Source organism: Aedes aegypti, chromosome 2, assembly GCF_002204515.2.
Source record: "Aedes aegypti strain LVP_AGWG chromosome 2, AaegL5.0 Primary Assembly, whole genome shotgun sequence".
Lineage (NCBI taxonomy): Eukaryota > Metazoa > Arthropoda > Insecta > Diptera > Culicidae > Aedes > Aedes aegypti.
The window spans coordinates 218989303-219010443 of record NC_035108.1 but is presented as its reverse complement, the minus strand read 5'-3'; the positions used below and the strand labels follow the sequence as shown (position 1 = coordinate 219010443).

Genomic DNA, 21141 nt, shown 5'->3' with positions numbered 1-21141 from the left:
GAACCACCTTTGAGTTCGGACGCACTTTCATAGCGCTCTTGTAAATATTTTACAACTAGACTTCAGACTCCGGGCCCGCGCGCGTACCGGTCAGTCCGTATTTCAATTGTATATATTTATTTTCTACTTTTGACAACATAGCTCTGCGCGCTTCTCGTGCTTTGCCAGTAATTGCAATTAAACTTTTTTTTTTTTTACCCTCGACGCGAGCGTAGCGAAGTAACTTTTTTTTTACCCCCGAGTGTGTAGTGTGGTCATATATCAAACATGCCTTGCGGAGTGAAGTCTTGCAGCGTCAACGACGACCACCTTCTATGGAGGTGTACTTATTGCGACAAAAAATACCACGCTGCCTGTATTGGAGTCCAAAGACATCGGGAGCACATTATTACCGCGTTCATGGTACCAATGTGTGCCGACTGCCAGGACATCCTTATGAAGGAGGCCGACGTGCGGAAGCTGCTTCATCAACAAGAAAAACTTCTTGAAGCAGTGCACTCACAAAACGACACAAATCAGCGTATTGCTGCTGACCTAAGTAAATTCAGCTTAGTGTCAGTATTATTTGAAAGCATTGAGCACCTGCTCAATGAAGTAAACGAATCGTTGGCTTTGTCCAACAAAAACAACGAAAGCATACGCAATGCACTCGACCAGCACATGGTGTCGTGTGACTCACGCGTGACTTCAGCAATCACCGACATCAACATATCGAATACAAAAATGTCACAAAAAATTAAAAACTTTTTTGACGATTCTGCATTGGCTATTGAAAAGGCAGTCAATTCGGCAGCAGAAGTAGCAGTAAATGCAATCACGCCAACGAAGCCTCCAACCACTCCTGACCCACTTCCAAAAATAATTGACGAGGTCAGAAATGAATTGGCCTCATTAGCCAAATCAGCTGCATTTGCAGCAATAGCAGAAGCATCAACGACGACGGAACATAAACATGCAGAAATCCTATTCTTATCGAAGGAAATATTGGAGGAAGTTAAGTCTGTCTCATCTGCTGTCGAAACTATCAAGAGCAGCACTGGAAAAAACTCATCGCAAGCCGACAAAACATTAGCCGAAGACATTCTTTCATCGGTCATCCATAAATCCAACACCAAAACCCATAAACCAAGTCGGGCTCATCAACAAATTCAACATCAGCAGAAACCACAGCCGTCACCCAATAAACATGCAAATAATGTCATCAAAGAACTTTTCGCTGAACGTCGAGCAAAAATGTCCAGAATACGATCCGTCCAAACGACTGAATCTCAACCACCAAATAGTGGTTGGCGATTTATAAACAACGGGAAAAAACGACTTTGGCTCCAAGACTGGTCTAAGTATGATGCCACATACTCAAATAAAATTGCTGAAAGAGGATCAACACAGAATAAACATGAACGGGATTCCAACCTCAACAAGAAAAGCAACAACAACCAAATCAAACCATCAGACAAGCAGCTTCTAGCAACTGCTAAAGTGCAATTCGCGGGTCCGCCACCTAACACCGACCACCCAATCGCTGCTCTCACGGTTCCGAAATTAATCAATTTCAGAAAGGGCGAAACCATAAACCCCTACCGCGTTGAAAAGCAAACACAACCACAGAACAACACACAATTGCCAACAGTGCCAACAACAAATACTGCACCATCATCAACGTTAACTGAATCACCTGGCTGGTCACTCGATCCCTTGCGACCACCCATCGTCACCTTAACACAACAATCAGCTGAGGGTGATGGCCGCTTCCTAAAAGCAAGACTGCGTGATCCCAACATCATGAAGATCGTCCGACTGTTTCTGGCATACATGAAGGACCAGCCTGCGAATATCTGCATTGATGGCAACACACCAACCAGCATTAGGATGGTCCTCGCGTCGGAAGGATTGCCAACGGATCCCGATCATCTTCTTCGAATTTTTTCTGACGTTCATCAGGAATATGGAGTTGGCCCAGCTGAAGCAGCAGCGGATCTGGAGGCGTATCGTCGGTACCTATCGAGCGAACGTACTAATCGACTTCAACAATTGCGGGAGAATTCACACAAATTCTTCTCTCCCTATCCAGGACCGTCAAATTTTTGCAAGTAAGGACGCCCACTTCTACGGAAGAACACAGTATGATTTTATCAAACGACGTGCCTCCAAACACTTCTTTGCAATGTAGACAGAGTGTGACTGAAATCTTGATATACTGTCAAAATTTCAATCGCATGAAAAGCCCAGCAAAAATGAAGGAAATTTATAAAAACATTTTAAGCTCATCCTTTTCGGTTATTCTGGCAACTGAAACAAGCTGGGATGAAAGCGTAAAAAGCGAAGAAGTCTTTGGAAGCGGCTTCAACGTATTCAGAGGCGACCGGAATTTTTCAGAGTCCGGAAGAAAATCAGGTGGGGGAGTACTCGTTGCTCTTTCAACTGATTTTAATTCTGAAGTAATCAACACACAATATTTTAAAGAATTCGAACATGTCTGGGTAAAGTCACACATAGCAGGTGAAACACACTTATTTGCCTCAGTGTATTTTCCACCTGACCATGCGCATAAAGGCACGTATGAAAATTTCTTACAATGTGCCGAACAAATTTTATCACAACTCCCCCCAGAGGTTAAAGTTCACATCTATGGTGATTTTAACCAACGCAATGCTGATTTCATTCGGGACTCTGAAAACGAAAGTATTTTACTTCCAGTCGTTGGGGACAATGAAACATTGCAGTTTATTTTCGATAAAACCGCAAATTTAGGACTAAATCAAATTAATCATATTAAAAACAGACAAAACTGTTATTTGGATTTCTTATTGACAAACATTTACGAAGATTTCTGTGTAACTGAGTCATTGAATCCATTATGGAAAAATGAAGCGTTTCACACAGCAATCGAATATTCCCTATTCATCCATAAAAATGCAAGACCCAACGACTATGAATACGAGGAAGCCTTTGAATACAAATCAGCAGACTATGAAAAAAATAAATGTAGATTAAATAGTGTTAATTGGCAAGAAATAATCAGAAATGAAGGAAGTGTCGAAACTGCTGCATACATATTCAATGAAATTGTACTAGAAATCATAAAACAAGAAATTCCTTCCAAAAAAATACGACGAAACCTCAGTACAAAAAATCCAATATGGTATAACAACCACATAAAAAATCTGAAAAATCGGAAGCAAAAGGCACACAAAATTTATAAGAAACACCAGAAAGATGAAAACTTAGCAAAATATTTGGACATTTGCACTCAATTGAATCTTGCCATCAGTGATGCTTTTGAAGAATATAATTCAAAAACTGAACTTGAAATAAAGTCATGTCCAAAGAACTTCTTCAATTACGTAAAAACAAAACTAAAATCTGACAATTTTCCATCTGTTATGCACCTTGATGAAAATGTGGGCGACAACTCAGAAAAAATTTGCAATCTATATGCAAATTTTTTCCAAGAAATCTATACTACATTTTCGGAAGAAGACCGCGATCGCAATTATTTTGCGTTTTACCCGGAATTTTCTAGAGATATTGGTGTGAATCAAATCAATGTGCGGGAAATTTCAGACGCTCTAATGAATTTGGACGCTTCAAAAGGTCCCGGCCCTGACACGATTCCACCAATATTTATGAAAAATTTAGCAAAAGAACTTACAGCGCCATTGTTTTGGCTTTTTAATAAATCCCTTGAATCCGGAATCTTCCCAAAAATATGGAAAAGCTCCTTTTTAGTGCCTATCTTTAAATCTGGCCGAAAATCTGACATACGTAATTATCGTGGTATAACCATTATCTCTTGTATTCCAAAACTTTTCGAGTCAATCGTCAACGAAAAACTATTTCTTCAAATCAAAAATAGAATTACTGACACACAACATGGTTTCTTTAAAGGTCGCTCGACCTCAACAAATTTACTTCAATTTGTTGACTATTCATTGAATGCAATGGACAATGGAAACCACGTAGAAGCTCTTTATACGGACTTTAGCAAGGCATTTGATCGCATAGACATACCAATGCTACTTTTCAAACTAAAAAAAATTGGAATCGAGCCAAGACTGCTGAAATGGCTTGAATCGTATTTAACTGACCGCCAACAAATAATAAAATTCAAAGGAAACAAATCAAAACCAATTCAAGTCACTTCGGGTGTCCCTCAAGGCTCTCATTTGGGACCTCTTCTTTTTATTATGTATGTAAACGACATTTCCTTCATTTTTAATAAACTCAAAGTGTTAATATATGCTGATGACATGAGGCTCTACCTGGAAATAAGAAATGAAGAAGACATCAATGTATTCCGCAATGAAATAGAAATATTCTACATATGGTGCAAAAAAAGCCTATTAGAACTGAATGTAAAAAAATGCAACCTAATATCATTTAGCAGAAAAAGAACAACACCGCGAATTTCAATTTCATTAGGAAATCAAAATGTAGAAAAATGTGAAAGAGTAAGGGACTTAGGAGTAATCTTAGACTCTAAGCTTTCTTTCGTAGACCACTACAATACAATAATTCACAAGGCTAATAACATGCTAGGGTTCATAAAACGCTTCTGCTACAACTTTCATGACCCATACACAATTAAAACTCTATATATTGCATATGTAAGATCAATCATGGAATACTGCAGCATTGTATGGTCTCCTTTCTCAATGACACACGAAGAAAGATTAGAATCTGTACAAAAACAATTTCTACTATATGCTCTTCGTAAATTAGGTTGGACATCATTTCCACTTCCACCCTACAAAGCACGCTGCATGCTTATTGACATACAAACTTTGAAAGAGCGGCGTGAAATCGCAAGAGTTTCATTTGTAAATGATATCGTTTCGCAACGTATTGATTCTACAGAAATCTTATCAAAATTAAATTTCTACGCTCCTTCTAGGCAACTACGAAATCGTAACTTATTCTTGACAAATCATCATCGAACAAATTATGCCAAAAACGGGCCTCTAAATCAAATGATGGCCATTTACAATCAACATTGCGAAACTATTGACTTTACCATGTCTCGGCAAAATCTAAAAACATACTTCAAATCTACTAGAAATCGCAACACATAAAATAAAACAAAATGAAATTAACATTACTTACACTACACTTTTTTTTCAATATTTTATATAAATTTCATAATTTTAGTATTAAGAAATAAAACATAAATATGTATATGTAAAATGTACTAGTCTACGTCGTTTGACGAAATAAATAAATAAATAAATTAAAAAAGAGCATTGAATAATGTTTTTCACATCTAATCTAATCGCTGTTCTCCTTAACGTGGGCAAACTACCCCCACTCCCCCTACGAAGTAAACGCAACACAAAATTCAAAAAGCAGCCACCCGCGCACGGCTTGCTGCGATCAAAATTTCGAGCAACTTCGAGTTATGTCAATAATCGAACCAAATACAACCCGAAAATTCTCCCGGCGTGTATATTAAAGATCAATATCAATGATGACGATCTTATGACAGATTTCTGGGATAATCATTAAAATGTATGATTTTTGACGAAAATGCAAAATGGAGTGTTAAGGAATTTGTAAATTTGTAAATAAAATTGTATTATATTTGTGCTTTGTAAATAAAATTATATTTTGCCAATACAGTCATCTCTCCCTTAGGGGAAGTGGTGGTAAAATGAACAGGGGTGGTAAAATGAACACCGTGCCTTTTACCGAGAAAAATCAAATTTCAATAAATTTTTATCATGCACGGACGATTTAGAGCATAATTCGGTGTGTTTGGGTTGATACGGAGGTCAATTAAAGTGAATATATCAACGAAAACTAATAATTTAGAAAATCACGTCTGAAAATTAGAACTGACGTAACTTTTTGCTCGGAGGTCTAGAGGTTTTTCAGTGAGGTAAATATCGTTATGATATCATGTCAATTCTGATATTTTTAAATTTCTTTTTGAATGGGTTACAATCCTTAATGGATATATTTTCGAATATGCAATGAAAATTTTCAAAATTATTTGTTTCGCTCACGTTTTTTGCATGATGTTCATTTTACCACCAAATAATGTTCATTTTACCCACATAGTGCAGGTAAAATGAACATTTGCGTCGTTTTTTGCTAGCGATAAAAATATGTGAAAATTTAGCTATTTGAGTCTGAATTCGTGTCCCTGCTTTAGATAACATCCCTAACTTTGATGTTGTGCGATGGAACTATATAAATTCCTCGTTTTTCTATTAGAAATAAGATGATATCCTTAAGGTGTTCATTTTACCACCCCTTCCCCTACTCGATATTGAAGGGACCATCGAGTTAGGGAGGTATCGAGTTACAGAACACAAAAGCAGTGCAACTGCGTTCCAAGGGACCATCGAGTTAGCCATGAAAACCAACTTTTACTATGGTTCTCTAACTCGATATCGAGATACGGAATATCGAGTAAGGGAGAGTTAACTGTAGTTAAAACATATTACATACATACTGTGTAGTATTGAATCCGCATTATTCAACCACATGCTTAGAGAGGCGTTCTGAATACGCTTAGCGGCATCCAAGTAGCCAAAGAATGTGAACATGACTCCCGATCGTAAATCAGGCAATCAAGTAGGCATAGCCAACAAACCAACACGTCACTCCTCCAGTAACGTCAAAAGCGGAGCGTCGAACTTTCGGTGGTGCTCCCGTTTCCAAAAATGAAAATCTAGCTAAACGAAATCTAGCTTTCTAGGAAATAGTCCTACTGAAAAATTCGTAAAGCTAGTATTTTTTTGGGGGACCTGTCCCAAAAATGCATAGAGGTGTTCCTGAAGATAGTTTTGAAAGAATCACTGATACAATAAGCCGGTTCAAAAATTAAGGGATCTATTTTGTAAATCGAACGGTTTCATGTGACTCATCTGTAGTCATTGTCGATCAAAGCAAGCATGCATATTTCAGATGTCACCCGTCGACTCCCATAGTAATCTAGTCACATAAAGTGACAACTGTCGATAAACTCGAGTGACAGAGCTGACTCGAGCGAAATTTTTGGTCGACAGTGACTCCAGTCGAGTCGTTTTTGATCGACTCGACTTATAAAATAGGGCCCTAAAAATGTTTGAGAATCCAATCTCTCATATGTTCCATACCATCCTTACCATAAAAATAGTGTTCTGTGAAATTTTCAACTTTCTAGGTGGTGATTTAAAGGTGACCCAAAGACAATGTAGATTTATATGGAAATTACTATGGAGAAATTTTGAGATATGTTCCAAACACGCTAGAACTGTAATGTAAGTACAAACATATCATCCCATAGTAAAAACTCATTCTTCAAACCATAATAAAGAAATTCGCTGAAAAGAGAAATTCAATCCGACAGATAACAGAAGAGATATTCATGAGTTTGTTTGCTATTATTTAGCTTAATATAGGATTATAGCCCTGCAAACATCTACAAAAATCCCAATCAAAATTAGCTCAAAAGGGATTTGTTCTTCAGCAAAATCCTTCATTAAGGTTTGAAGAATGAGTTTTCAATATGGGATGATAAGTTTAAAGTTACATTACAGTACTAGCTTGATAATTGTGCTTATTTTGCGAGCGACGTGAGATGACTACTGTTAATCTAATGGGAGCGTGTCGACTTTTGTCATCTCAATAGACTCATTTCACCTCACCCGATTCTCAGAATGAGCCTGAATATTTGACCACATGATATCTAGGAAAGGAAATATTTTACGACATTCTCGTTACAATGGATTCCTCTCAAATTTTCTGGCTATCCAAATAAACAAGTTTATAATGTTTAATTTTGATTTTTAAAATTACTATGGATGTCATACTAACATTCCTACCATTCCCTTGATTAAGGTAGAAACGTGGCCAGTCCTGTTTTGACTTTACAATGTTTGGAAATCTGGATAGTAAACATCGAACATTCTACGCTACTCCCAATTTTGGTCTGTTGGTTCCATATGCGATTTCGTTTGTTCAGATCAATCACGGAGTAGCCACTACGAACAGTACGGTCATCAATGTTACCATTATGGGAATGATGTGACATATAAGCAAAAGGATCGACATTTTAGCTATTAGATTCCAGCAATTGTTTATTTCACTTCATAAGGCGACCTGAATGTTCTTTTGTGTTCAATTTGGATGTCATACTGAGCTGTGTGTGGTTGATTACGTGTATTTCTTCAAACAATTTAAAAGCAGAGAGAGATAGTAAAATAATAGTTCTCGTTCTTCGTTAATATTGCACCAAAATGTGCTTCTAAATATTTCGTAAATCTAATTTTGAGAATGTTTACTTCTTTTTTTTTGTCAAATTTTCACAAACGCAGCAAAAGGCCATTAGTAAACGCTTATGTAATGGTTTTTGAAATCAATAGCTATAAGTGTTACCTAAGGGGTTACTATCATGTCGTCTTACAATTATTTCAGATTTTTTTCAAACATCTTTAATCAATTTTCATTTGCCGTTTGATATAGTGTATTAAGAGTAACTCTCTTAGATGCAATAAATTGTCTTAGTGATAGATACCTACAGCACTTCATTCATCATTACAAACACAGCCCATTTTCCGAAAAAACGAGCGTTAGAAACGCACTGATGGGAGCAGCCAACAAGCAAATTCTGCTATCTATTGGAAAGATCTAAGCAGTTCAACATTTCAGTTTATAAAGCGTTACAATTGTGATCTCCCTCTTTCCGTAACTTTTCGCACGAAATGTGCTTTGACGAAACAAAAGTTTGAAGGTTACAGATGATGAATTTGAAACTTTGGTATATTTTTTTTTTCCTTCTTTGAGTTATGCTTTGTGTTTCATTCGACTAGGACTCTGAGTAATTCTATTAATTATTTCTTTTGATTGATACACAGGCCAATGTTTAGCATCCCTTTGGGAATCTTCGCAGAGTTACAAATCATATGGCGAGTTACATAAATTGTGTAACTTACCATACGAATTGTGACTCTGTTGAAGATGCTCTAACAATACATCGGGTTACAGAATTGCTTGCAGAAAATCATGCAAACCCGTTTTCGGTGTCAAGTAAGGCAGCAATCCAGGATCAAGAGACGCGATACGTTTCGATTGTTAAATGTGTAAACATTTTTTGAAAAAGGCGAAACCTTAGGCGTTCTTAATCAGCGAATATGTTCATTGAATTACTGTTTCAAAAGACTCACTTCTGTAATTTTCTTATAATCAGTTTCAAATAAATAAATAATAAATATAGATGTTAGGTGTGTGCCACCAATTAACTTTAGTAATTTAAGCAAAAAAAAGAGAACTATTGGCAAACATTATGTAACTCGCCAAACAATTAGTAATTTTGCTGGAAATGCTTTTAAGTTCCAGATGATTGGCTATACTTAATATATGCTGAGTTTGCAACCATTCTTCACCTGTCATTGTAAAGGAATATACTTGCACCGTTTTAGAAAATATGTTTTACAAATATAGGTAATATGCTCTCTAAAATTAATCATGACTAAGTAAATTAAGCTCTCGTTATCTGCATAAACAGAAATGAATAATGCATTGGTCTAAGGACCCTACGATGGAACAGAGAGCATAACTCTCAGCAGGAAGACACGATCGAATAATGGATTAAGACAATTACACACAGATGAATGATTCAAAAGCCGGCACCAATGCTGCAATAGCCACAATGGAATGAAATAGGATGTAACACTTTTTTTTTTTATTTGCAAAGCCTTGGGTAAAAATAACCCGTCAAGTGGAACACAGTATAAGCAAAAACAAAATAATTATCTAGTTTTTTTCACATTTTTCGTACAACCTAAAACAAAAGTGCCAATACTGACGTTTGTGAAAACTTGCATGCTGGTTATAGCAGTAGTAATAGTACGTAAAACCATCAATCTACTTTTGAGATCGCTTTCCCTCTTCGTCATAGCTATCACTGTCCTTCATCCTTTGACGTCTGTTTTCGTCGGACACTCCCAGGATTTTCGCAACCTTGGACTGCTTTACTAAATCCAGCGCCTGAAAAAATAAAGAAAAATACATTGTATGTAATTGATGATGATTTCACAGTATTTACTTGTTGTTTGTGTAGCGGAATTTGGGGCAAGTGTGCCACCTTAAGCAAATTGATCTCTAACTTTGCCCAAAGCTTATAAAATCCACTTATTTAGCCTCATGATGTTAGTTTCACATCTTTCCATAACCACTGTATCATTCAAATAGAAAATAACTTCAAAAAGTATTAGTTTTGGAGGTTCTCAAATACCATCCAAAATAACCTATTTTTTGACACTATGGGGCAAGTGTGCCACCCATATGGGGCAAGACGGCCACCGAATGAACATCGCATGTAATTCTACTTGTAATAAAATTTTCTTTATTTCCGAATAATATTACTTACAAAGCATACGCTAATCGATAATTTAAAAAAATAATTTAAGTTTACCGTAACAAGGGGATGATTTATAACAAGATTCAAAACATGCCTAGCTCTCTATTACTCAATTCGAATAACTTAAATGGTTGTTTTTGTCTCCATTCAATAGAATATATGTATTACCGTTATATTACTGTGAATATGTATAATACTACACTAGATCAGCACTATATAACGGTAAAATGTTGATGTAGATATGTAAAACGGTACTTAATAAGCCGAAAACCAGAAACCACTACTGGTGCCTCATTTTGGTTTATTATTATGATTTTAATGATGATGATTACATTTTTATAAATTTCACTTCAACAATTCTCGTTTACCAAATAGGTGGCACACTTGCCCCAATAAGTATAGATTTCAACCAAACTAGATTTCGTATGTAGAACTGAATCCTCTTTTCATTCAAATGCCACAATAACTTACACATTTGAATAGTTTCACGATCTACAGTACATAAAAAAAAATCTGTTAATAATTTACCATTTACCATGCTATTTAGAAACAACGAAATCTTATAAAAATCTACTCAAATTTGGTTGTCTTTGCAAAAGTCGATGTAAATACGTGAAAAATAAAGCAACTTTCATCATATTTTGATAATTGTATTGTGAACTATAAGGGAACATATTGCTAAGCTCAAATAGAAAATATATATTGTAGTTTTTATAAAAAGCAGGGGTGGCACACTTGCCCCTATGGCACACTTGCCCCAAAGTCCGCTATAAAATCGCATACAGTCAAAAGATAGACGGGGTTGGTGGTCTAATGGCTACCGCTTCTGCTTCATAAGCAGAAGGCCATGGGTTCAATCCCAGGCTCGTCCCTTTCCTCGTACTTTGTAGTTGTATCCAAGCATGGGAAAATTCACTCACTCACCCGAACGCTACCGATAAAATATCTGCAAAGTATCTGCTGCCACCGAAGGTTCAATGACTGCCGAACGCTACTAGGGTGAGCGCAATCCCGACGAATCGCAAACGATTGAGATAAACCGAAATTAAAAGATATATGGAGCGGAGAGAGCACCTATCCGCTCTTGAATGGGAGACACGAAAGAACGCGTTCGCCATTCAATCACTGAAAGCTTCCTACGAAATGTACAGATTTTGCGTTCACTGAATCATTTCGCCTTGTGGATTCCCAGTCAGTGAACGCTCTTCACTTCTCAAACACGAATGCCACTCGTGCGGAATCGGAATGTAAAGAATCATTCGCTACAGCAATCGGATGCCTTCGGCACAAGGAGTCGGTAGCGAATCATTCTGTTGCCATTTTTTTCTAACTTGTCGCTCGGCGAACAAGAAGAAAGCACATTGGAAATTGAAACACTCCGCTTGGCTGGAGAAACGGCAATCTCGCTCTTGACTGCTTGTGGAAGTGAGATAGAGAAACGCAATATTCGAGTGAATGTTTCCCATGCTTGGTTGTATCTTTCACTTGCTTCTATCTACCACTCTTAATATATCCCAGTTGATGTATCTATCACAGTTCATAGCATTTGTTAGAACCAGAGACGGACAGAAATAAACTGTTTCCCTACGTTTCCATTCGTTCATTATTATAGCATGCCTTCCTTTACGCCTGATACATAGGCAGTCTGCTAACCAAACCAGCAAGCCTCTCTGCCATAAAAAATTATCCCACCCTTTCACCCTTCCCGCATGAACTGGCGTTGACGCAGTGGTATATACGGTCAACCGTGGGAGCCAGTTGAATGCATCATCAATTCCTTCCCCTTCCCCTCATTGGTCTGCATTCTGACGTGGCAGGCACCATTGTTGCCTAAAAATAGAAGATCACCAGCACTTATACACTGAGGGTGCCTGTTAATCCCAAGCAGTCATCTGGTTAGTTCCTTGTGTAAGTGCAGCTGATCTGGCGATACTGGAGTAGCAACCACGGGCGGCCAATCAAGCTCAATCTCAAGCTCAAAATCGCATACAGTCAAAAGATTATCCTATCCATAATTCAACGGGAAATGACATAGTTGCTACAGAATAACTACAGCCAACACTGTATAAGTTCTTGGAAAGATTGCCGTAAGTATTTCTTGACGAATTACTAGAATATGCCTCAAGAACTATCAGGATATTCCTAAAGAATCGTTATAAGAATTAATAAATTAAATCGGTCGCATCGTGCACTGAGTATGATTATAGCAAAAATCTTCCAATTAGCAGGAAATGTGCCTCTGGAGTCGGCCTTCTGTTATTTCAAAAAAAAAACATCAGCTAGTGTTGAGAAATATTAAAAGTGAGACTACTGTGAAAGTTCATTTGCAAATGAAATTTAAAATATTCGTAAAGTGTTCATAATTAATACCAATGCGAACTTGCTTGTAAACAACTTTGTATGGAGTTTACAATAAATATTTTCAATTAGATTATTTTAAAACTATGAAGTAGGTATATAATATTCTGGGGATTCTCGTATCCACTGGTTTTTAGAGTAATGCAAATGGGAAGTATGCACTTCAACAGAAAAGTAATCGCCTATCTCGATGCGTGGGAAATTTCTTGCAACAAATGCTCAAGAAAAGCATTTTTCTTTGATCGCAGTATGCAGTTCAAAAGAAATGTCAATTCAAATGGGGCTCACTGTAGAAAATTTCATGACCATTTCTTTCCGCAGAAACATTTACTTTTCTTGAGCTGAATAGCATACTTAGCTAAAGCTTGAAATGATTCTGAAGAAATTCGGCTGTGCTCGTGTACATACACGTCACATGTCACCAACACTACTTAAAGAGTGCTGGTGGAAAATATAAACAAAGATCAGCTGTTTCCAGCAAAATCAAATGGCAGTATTTTCCACCAACAAATTTGCACTTGCGTTCGTGACACCGCTCGGCGAGAGCTGAGTTTGAAGTTTTTATAGAGATTACTATGGAAAACGCAAACCTTTTGGGTTCGATCCTCTAACTGCTCTTCATAATAATCTATGGAAAAGTGAACACAAATACCTTATGTTAAATCTTCCCAGCTTCAACTTTGCCGAAGACCACATTTTGATTGGACGTCAGGATAAATTGTTATTCATCATCATAAAGTGGGTTTGCATGTAGCATGCTTCACCAACTGTTCGGCAGGCGACAGTGGTGCTCCTGGCGGATAGAACAGATCAAAATAATCCAGGCTACTATGTTCTACAGCAAAAAAGCAGTGTTTTTGAATGAAAAACTCGGCATGATTTCGACTTTACTATCTACAATACCAAATTATCCATACGTTCAATCAAAAATGTGGTCTTTTACAAATTTGTAGCTGGGAAGATTTTCTTTTATTTTTAAGTTTGTTTACTACATACTCAATCTACTACTTAAAATCAAGATGGCGTCAAAATCCAAGATGGCCGCCAGATTATGTGCCTTAAGGGGAAGTAGGCCGTCATTGAAATTTGTACGCGTCGTTGCTAATTGTTGCTAATTCATCTCACGATTTCGAATAAAAAAAAAACCAGTTGGTTTTGCACTGGCACAGCTGAAAAAGTATCGGCATACTTTATGCATGTTAGCGCGTACAGTGATACTTTTTCAAGTCAATATAAACTATCAAGACTGAGTTTTATCACTTTGAAAAGCAAGCTGAAAAGTCAACATTGTAGCCAAAACGAATGACGAGCTACTTAGCCTTAATTAGTACTCTTATTCTTCATTCGACTCGAAGAAAACTCGATTGAAAACTTTTTTCTTTGTTGTACAAAAAGTGATGTTTTCATTGATTGCACTCGCCATATACGACAAAATCGTAGAATATGATTTAGAAAATCGTACATTTCATACGGTAAGTACCATTGCTAACCTAGTTTTTGTAGCCTATCTTACTCATTTTTTTTTCTCAGCTTTCTGCTGATGACCTCAAAGTTCTCATTGAGCGGTGCGCTAATGGTGAAAAAACGGGTTTTCTAACCAAATTCAAAATGACCGCCAAAATTTGTTTAGTCTCAGATGAAAGCTACAGGGGATATTAGACATATAACGTGAATAAACAGCTAAGATTTATTAAAAAATGGGCCTTTTCGCAAACTATTTAGCTAGCTGTCGTACGAGGGGTCCACCAATTTAAGAAAACCAAAAAGTCGCAAATCTATGAATTTTGGTTTTTGATTTTTATAATTTTTATTTTTGAACATCCCTGTCCTTCTTCATTTTTTCTTGAAGCTTCATCTAGTTACTAATTTTTAGCAATAATAAAAATTCAAGTTTTTACGTCACTTAAAAATAAATCTAGATTTTTTTATTTTCCGTTTTATATACGGAAAAACAGGTTTGAAATTATTTCAATGCGACCAAGCTCTTCTTCTGTGGTAGATTGATCGTAGAAAAATATGAAAGGTATTGCGGCGCTCATTTTAAATCTACATCCAGCGGCGGCGGTAACGCGCAGAAGATAGGCGCGCAATTCAAACGCAACGTCAAAATTCAAGTAGGCTTGGATTTTTTCGTTCTTCAAGAACGCATGGACAAATTTGCTAAATCTGAAACATTTGGTGATTTTCATTATAACTGCGACGGTATATCGACATTTTCAGATAATCGCATTACGTGGATTTATCTTGCAGAGCACAATACGATTTTTTATATTACATGTTTAATGAACCCCAGGCTTTTGTACGTTATATAAGAATACAATTTTTCAAACAATTTTCAAAATTAAAAAAAGGTTTCAAAAGTCATAAAAAACTTTTCTTATATGCGTGTTATGAGACAAGGTTTAAGCCAAAAATAAAACCATTTTGATTTCCGAGCAACGAAAAAATACATAAAATTCCAAAGTGTACCCCGTCTAAAGGCGGGGTTTGGGTATTAGAGGGATAATTAAATCTGCCAGATATTAACAGATCATAACCGCGTGATTCAAAATAATCAAGTCCAAGATTACTTTTCGATCATATTAACTGTGATTGTCCAATGTCCATCACCTTGTGAAACGCTCAAACTTTCAATGCTGAATAGTTCGAAATTTTAATTTTCGAGTTGTAGCATCAAGGGGACGATATATCCTTCCCGACCAGACGGAAGAAACAAGATTATAACAGAATGTGTTCCTCTGATATGATTTTTTTATATCACCAGTTGTTATAAAATATGTACCATTAGTAGTTAAAATAACAAAAATTCGAACAAAATTTGCACCAAATTAAACTAAAATATAACAAACCCTATTACAATTATATCAAAATTATTACGGAATGTGTTGCCAGGATGTTACAAAATAACTAAATTATTGCAAACTATGTTACTGTTTATGACATCGGATGTTATTTGCAACAAACTTATAGATGCGATGTCCAAAATATAACAAATGTTGTTATAAATGTGTTACTAAAAATATAACAAGTTGAGGACAAAGCCATTTTGATGACAAAATTTTATCAACTTTTGTTATTTTTAACTGCTGCTGATAGGAATGTGTTATAATCTTGTTATGTGGTTCTGGTCGGGTTGCGAAACATGTTGCTTTACGATACGAAAATCAATGTTTACCCTAAGGGCATGAGCGGCTACTGGTGCACTGATGGTATAACATTTTATTTATTTATTGTTAGTTTACATCAACAGGCAAAGTAAGGCCCCAATTATGTTGGTAGTTAAAAACAAAGCCAAACATACAAGTCGAAACGAGAAAGGTCCGATCTACAAATAACACATATGAAAGTCAAGAGTTAAAACTTAATCTAAAGCACATTCTATGTCGTTTTCAGTTGTTTCATCCACCAAAAAAAGTTGTAAATCTTCGACGTAATGTGGCTTGAGAAGTCCTACATAGGAAACTAGCAGGTAGGTTTTTGAGAGAGCCGATCATTATCCAGTATCATCTTGGATAAATAAATTCCGGCAGTATAACTGGCAGACTCACCATCTGTTTATTAATTTTACGGCATCGTGCGTTTCAGTTAAAATATAATAGCTGTGGCAGATAATGTGTAAAATGGTTTTCAGGCAAAACTAATTAGGTTGATAGGGTCAGGCGGGGCAAGATGCGATTTAAGCCTACTTAAACGTTATTATTTTGGTAAAATTGGTAACCATCCTTATCTTTTACATTATTACTTTGACCTCCAACCATTAAAAGTTTTAAAAAGTGATAAATAGTTTTCCAAATAACACTTTAAAAAATAGCTTTTTTTATCATCGGTCAAAAAAACTGCGGGGCAAGATGGGCACCCCCATTAAAAGATGTAATTTACTAAAGAAAACTATTATTTTTCAATGCTTGCAATATCCCAAGATATTAACTTTAATATCTGATAATATTTATCTTCAACTAACTTTGTTATTAAAACTTTTATCAGAAAATAAATAACTTTTCATAAATTGCTAAGATTTTACTTAAAAAACGATTAAATTTGTTGTTTGTTTGTATATTTTTTAGAAAAATTGTTTTGTGCAAAGAAGATACCGTAAGTCAAGCTCACAGCTAAATGTGGTGCTATAATTTCACACTTTTACTTAATTTTGAACATGGTGCTCATCTTGCCCCAAGGGTGTAAATTTATTAATATAATCAAAACAATTGAAATATTTTTTTAATTTTGATAAAAAGTTTTGCTCCTGATAATCTACAGAAGATTATTATATAACTATACGGCCAAAAACGTATGAATTAATTTGTTTACGCAACAAAAATATCACTATTAAATGAACAAATCTTATATGAAAAGGTAAATTTTTGGACTTCTATGTATTTTGGACAATATTTACGTTGTGCTGTTGATTTTTTAGCTGAAATTTATGGCCATCATATCAATTTACAGCCATTCCATGAAAAACCAATCTAGTGGGTCTCCGAATTCCGTGAAAATTTGCTATTTTGTTCCTTATCCGAAATAAAGATACACGTATTTTTGGATTTTTTGATTAGGGTGACCATTTCCGAAATAGGGTGACCAGAAAAATGGCGATTTTGCAAAATTTTTATTTAAAAAAATATTATAACTTTTGAACCGTTTGACCGATTTTCAATCTTTTTGGACGAAATGAAGGCTAAAGATTTTGACTTTTCGGGAAAAATATAAAATTTCACAAAAATTGTGTTTTTTACATGAAAAAACTCAATAGTTTCCGTTTTTTCGTGTTTTGAAGGCCTCAGGACCAAAGGGGCTATTGCTGCTCTCATTTTTTCTTGAAATTTCAGAAAATTTTACGTAACTGTAAAATTTTCAGCGATGTATGTGTTTTAGTTTTTGGAGATATATTTTTTTGAAAATAAAAAATCAGTCATTTTTCATCGGCACACACTGTAGATCTCAACGCATTAGATTCGTAATGTTTAAAAAAAATCATAACTTTTGAACAGCTCAACCGATTTCCAAGCTAAGCACACACAGGCCTTAGTCTTAACTTCTCAGAAAAAATAGAAAAAAATAGAAAACTTTGAAACTTTGTCTGAATAGTTGAAATTTTAAGCTTTCATTCCATCCAAAAAGATTGGAAATCGGTTAAGCTGTTCAAAAGTTATAATTTTTTTTAAACATTACAAATCTAATGCGCTAAGACCTACAGTGTGTGCCGATAAAAAATGACTGATTTTTTATTTTCAAAAAAATATATCTCAAAAACTAAAAAACATACATCGCTGAAAATTTTACAGTATACGTAAAGTTTTCTGAACTTTCAAGAAAAAATGAGAACAGCGATAGCCCCTTTGGTCCCGAGGCCTTCAAAACACGAAAAAACGGAAACTATTGAGTTTTTTCATGTAAAAAACACAATTTTTGTGAAATTTTATATTTTTCCTGAAAAGTCAAAATCTTTAGCCTTCATTTCGTCCAAAAAGATTGAAAATCGATCGAACGGTTCAAGAGTTATATTTTTTTTTTAAATAAAAATTTAGCAAAATCGCGATTTTTCTGGTCACCCTATTTCGAAAATGGTCACCATAATCAAAAATCCAAAAATACGTGTATCCTTATTTCGGATAAGGAACAAAATAGCAAATTTTCACGGAATTCGAAGACCCACTAGATCGGTTTTTCATGGAATGGCTCTTTAATGATATTCATCAGAACCCAAAATAATGTATTGAAAAAAAATCGGTCGCTGCTCATCTTGCCCCACATTCCCCTACGTACAACGCTGGATAGACTTCATACGAATTCTAGCACTCACCTCTTTTTTGCTGCGTAGGGCGCAATCCTCTAAGGTATCAGCAGCCTCGTACTTTCCTTGTCGTCTGTAGAGGGCGCCTAGATTCTTCAATGTTGTCGTCACAGTAGGAGAGTCAACTTTAGCTGCTTTGTGCCAACCGCCATATTCTCCATACGGTGTGTTTTCACGATTTTTCGATTTGTTCTCTTCTCTTTCTTCGGCAACCTGTGCGTTCACCCCAAAATAGAATGATTTGTCATATCGAATATTGAAATAAAATCTCGATTAGACATTACCTGCCAGATAGGCTTGTTTTCACCGTTGATCGCTCCGAATTCCCTCTCGTGAGCACGAGTTAGAACCTGCTTGTACAGAATTTCAGCTTCCTTATATTTGCCTTGTTTCAGATAGCAGCTTGCAAGATTGTTCTTGGTCTTTGCGACGTTTGGATCATCAGGCCCAAGCTTCATTTCGTATATTTCCAAGGCTCTTTGGTAATACATCTCCACTTCTTCATACTTTGTCTGAAAAAAGTAGCGAATTAAAATATCACATACATTTATCTGTAATAAGTATTGTATCAGTCTTACCTGGTTCTGACACAAAAGTGCTAAATTGTTCAGTTGTTTTGCAACGTCCGGGTGATTTTTGCCAAGCACATTCTCACGAATTTCCAAAGCTCGCTTGCAAAGCGGCTCGGCATCCTTGTATTTGCCACGTTTACCATAAAGCACAGCGAGATTGTTGAGAGTAGCAGCTACAGCTGGGTGATTTTCGCCTAAGGTTTTTTCACGAATTGCAAGCGCATCATTAAGCAAATTTGCAGCCTCCTTATATTTATTCTAAAGCGTAAAATATAAATAATTGGTAATGCTTAGTTATACATTTAAATTATTTGTGAAAGCAATAGCACAGACAAACAGATGTAACACTAAGGAAATTTTAATCGATTACACTTTAATCGCTCATTTCAAATTGAATTCTAAAAGAAAGTAACAACGAGTGGATGAACCCAGGAGTGTTGGGCTCTTGGCTCGTGAACTGCGGAATGGCGGCGTGAACGTGGCAACAATCCAGGAAATACGCTGGCCCAAAACCGGAGAACGTGAATTCCGAGCGTCGGGTGATTGAGAAGCAGATGTAGCGAGTTATTCCCTGAAAACCGGTAAGCGACCGAGTCTGCATGTTGAGAATGAGGGGCAAGTTCTTCAACTGTAGCCTGATCAGCATATATGCACCGAAGAACGATAAGCCCGATGACATGAAGGTTGAGTTCTATTGAGACTCTCAATTTGAGAGCCTAGATAAGGTGTACGGAGTTTGCCGAAAACAAGATGTCAAGATAGTCATTGGTGACGCAATTGCGTAGATCGAGAAAGAAGACTTCTTACGACCCGTCATTGGAACAGAAAGCCTTAATTTCGTTACCAATGATAATAGCATGTGGCTTGTAATCTACGCTGCTTCTAGAGCGAATATCCCCAAACACACCCCACCCGTGTGGCGATACTTGCTCCCAAATATACCACGTGCTGGTTGATGAGCGACATTTCTCAGATGCCATGAATGTCAGGACCTTTCGAGGCCCTAACATCGACTAGGATTATTATCTCTTTGCAGCTAAAATCCGGGCGCGGGTGAATAGCATCACGAGATCCAGAACTAACAGAACGCTGCGCTTCAGTACCCAACGCTTGTCGACTGATTGGGTAGATGCACAGTATCGCCAGCAGCTAGACGAGCAGTTGGGAAGAATCAATGTTTCTGGAGATGTCACCAGCCTGTGACAACAACGACGCGGAATATGATTGGCACTGGTCAACACCTAAGAGAAAACGACTGGTTCAATGAAGAGTGCCAGGGAGTGACAGACGTGAAGAATGTCGCCAGAAGCTGTATCTTTGTGGCCGATACAGAGCAGCGTGAAAAAAAAAAGAAAAGACAACATGAAGATAGTCTGGTAGCTGAAGCTCAAGATAGCATGAGCCGGAACTATATGCGGAAATTTTATGCAACGGACCATACCAGTATCCGCCATGTGCAATGGTCGAGAAGAAAATTTACTGACGAGAAAAATTTTACGAGAAACAGGATGAACGTTGATGGTGACGATCAAGCTGTGGACCCACCGACCATACGAGAGGTTAAAAAGGCTATCAGCGAGCTGAAGAACTGTAAAGCTGCTGGGAAGAACGAGATCCCGGTTGAGCTTCTCAAGCACGAAAGTGAACAGCTTTACCAGTCGATCCACCGAGTACTTCTGTACACCTGCTGATTGGATAGCTTCATACGCCCAATTTACAAAAAAAGAAAGGGTACAGACTGAAGTGTTCCATTTATAGAGGAGTTACCCTTCTGAATTCGACGTACAAAATATTGTCGCGCATCCTGTTTAACCCTTTAATACCCAACCCGGGGTACACTTTGGAATTTTGTGTATTTTTTCGTAGCTCGGAAATCAAAATGATTTTATTTTTTACTTAAGGCTAAGTAGCCCGTCATTCTTTTTGGCATCAATGATGACTTTTCAGCTTGCATTTCAAAGTGATAAAACTCAGTCTTGATAGTTTATATTGACTTGAAAAAGTATCACTGTACGCGCTAACATGCATGAAGTATGCTGATACTTTTTCAGCTGTGTCAGTGCAAAACCAACTGA

The 21141-nt window shown here is 36.6% G+C and overlaps 1 protein-coding gene across 1 annotated transcript in view; it reads right to left on the bottom strand.

The window, feature by feature from the left end:
- Positions 1 to 8045: 8045 nt before the first annotated feature.
- The window catches only part of LOC110675162 (kinesin light chain-like), a 14073-nt gene continuing 977 nt past the window's right edge, over positions 8046 to 21141 (bottom strand). The window contains exons 2-5 of the mRNA XM_021839552.1: positions 19073 to 19324; positions 18779 to 19006; positions 18504 to 18707; positions 8046 to 9972 (exon numbers count right to left, since the gene is read on the bottom strand). Of these exons, the coding sequence (XP_021695244.1) occupies positions 9850 to 9972; positions 18504 to 18707; positions 18779 to 19006; positions 19073 to 19324 (807 nt within the window). The 3' untranslated portion in view covers positions 8046 to 9849. The remainder of the gene's footprint in view (positions 9973 to 18503; positions 18708 to 18778; positions 19007 to 19072; positions 19325 to 21141) is intronic.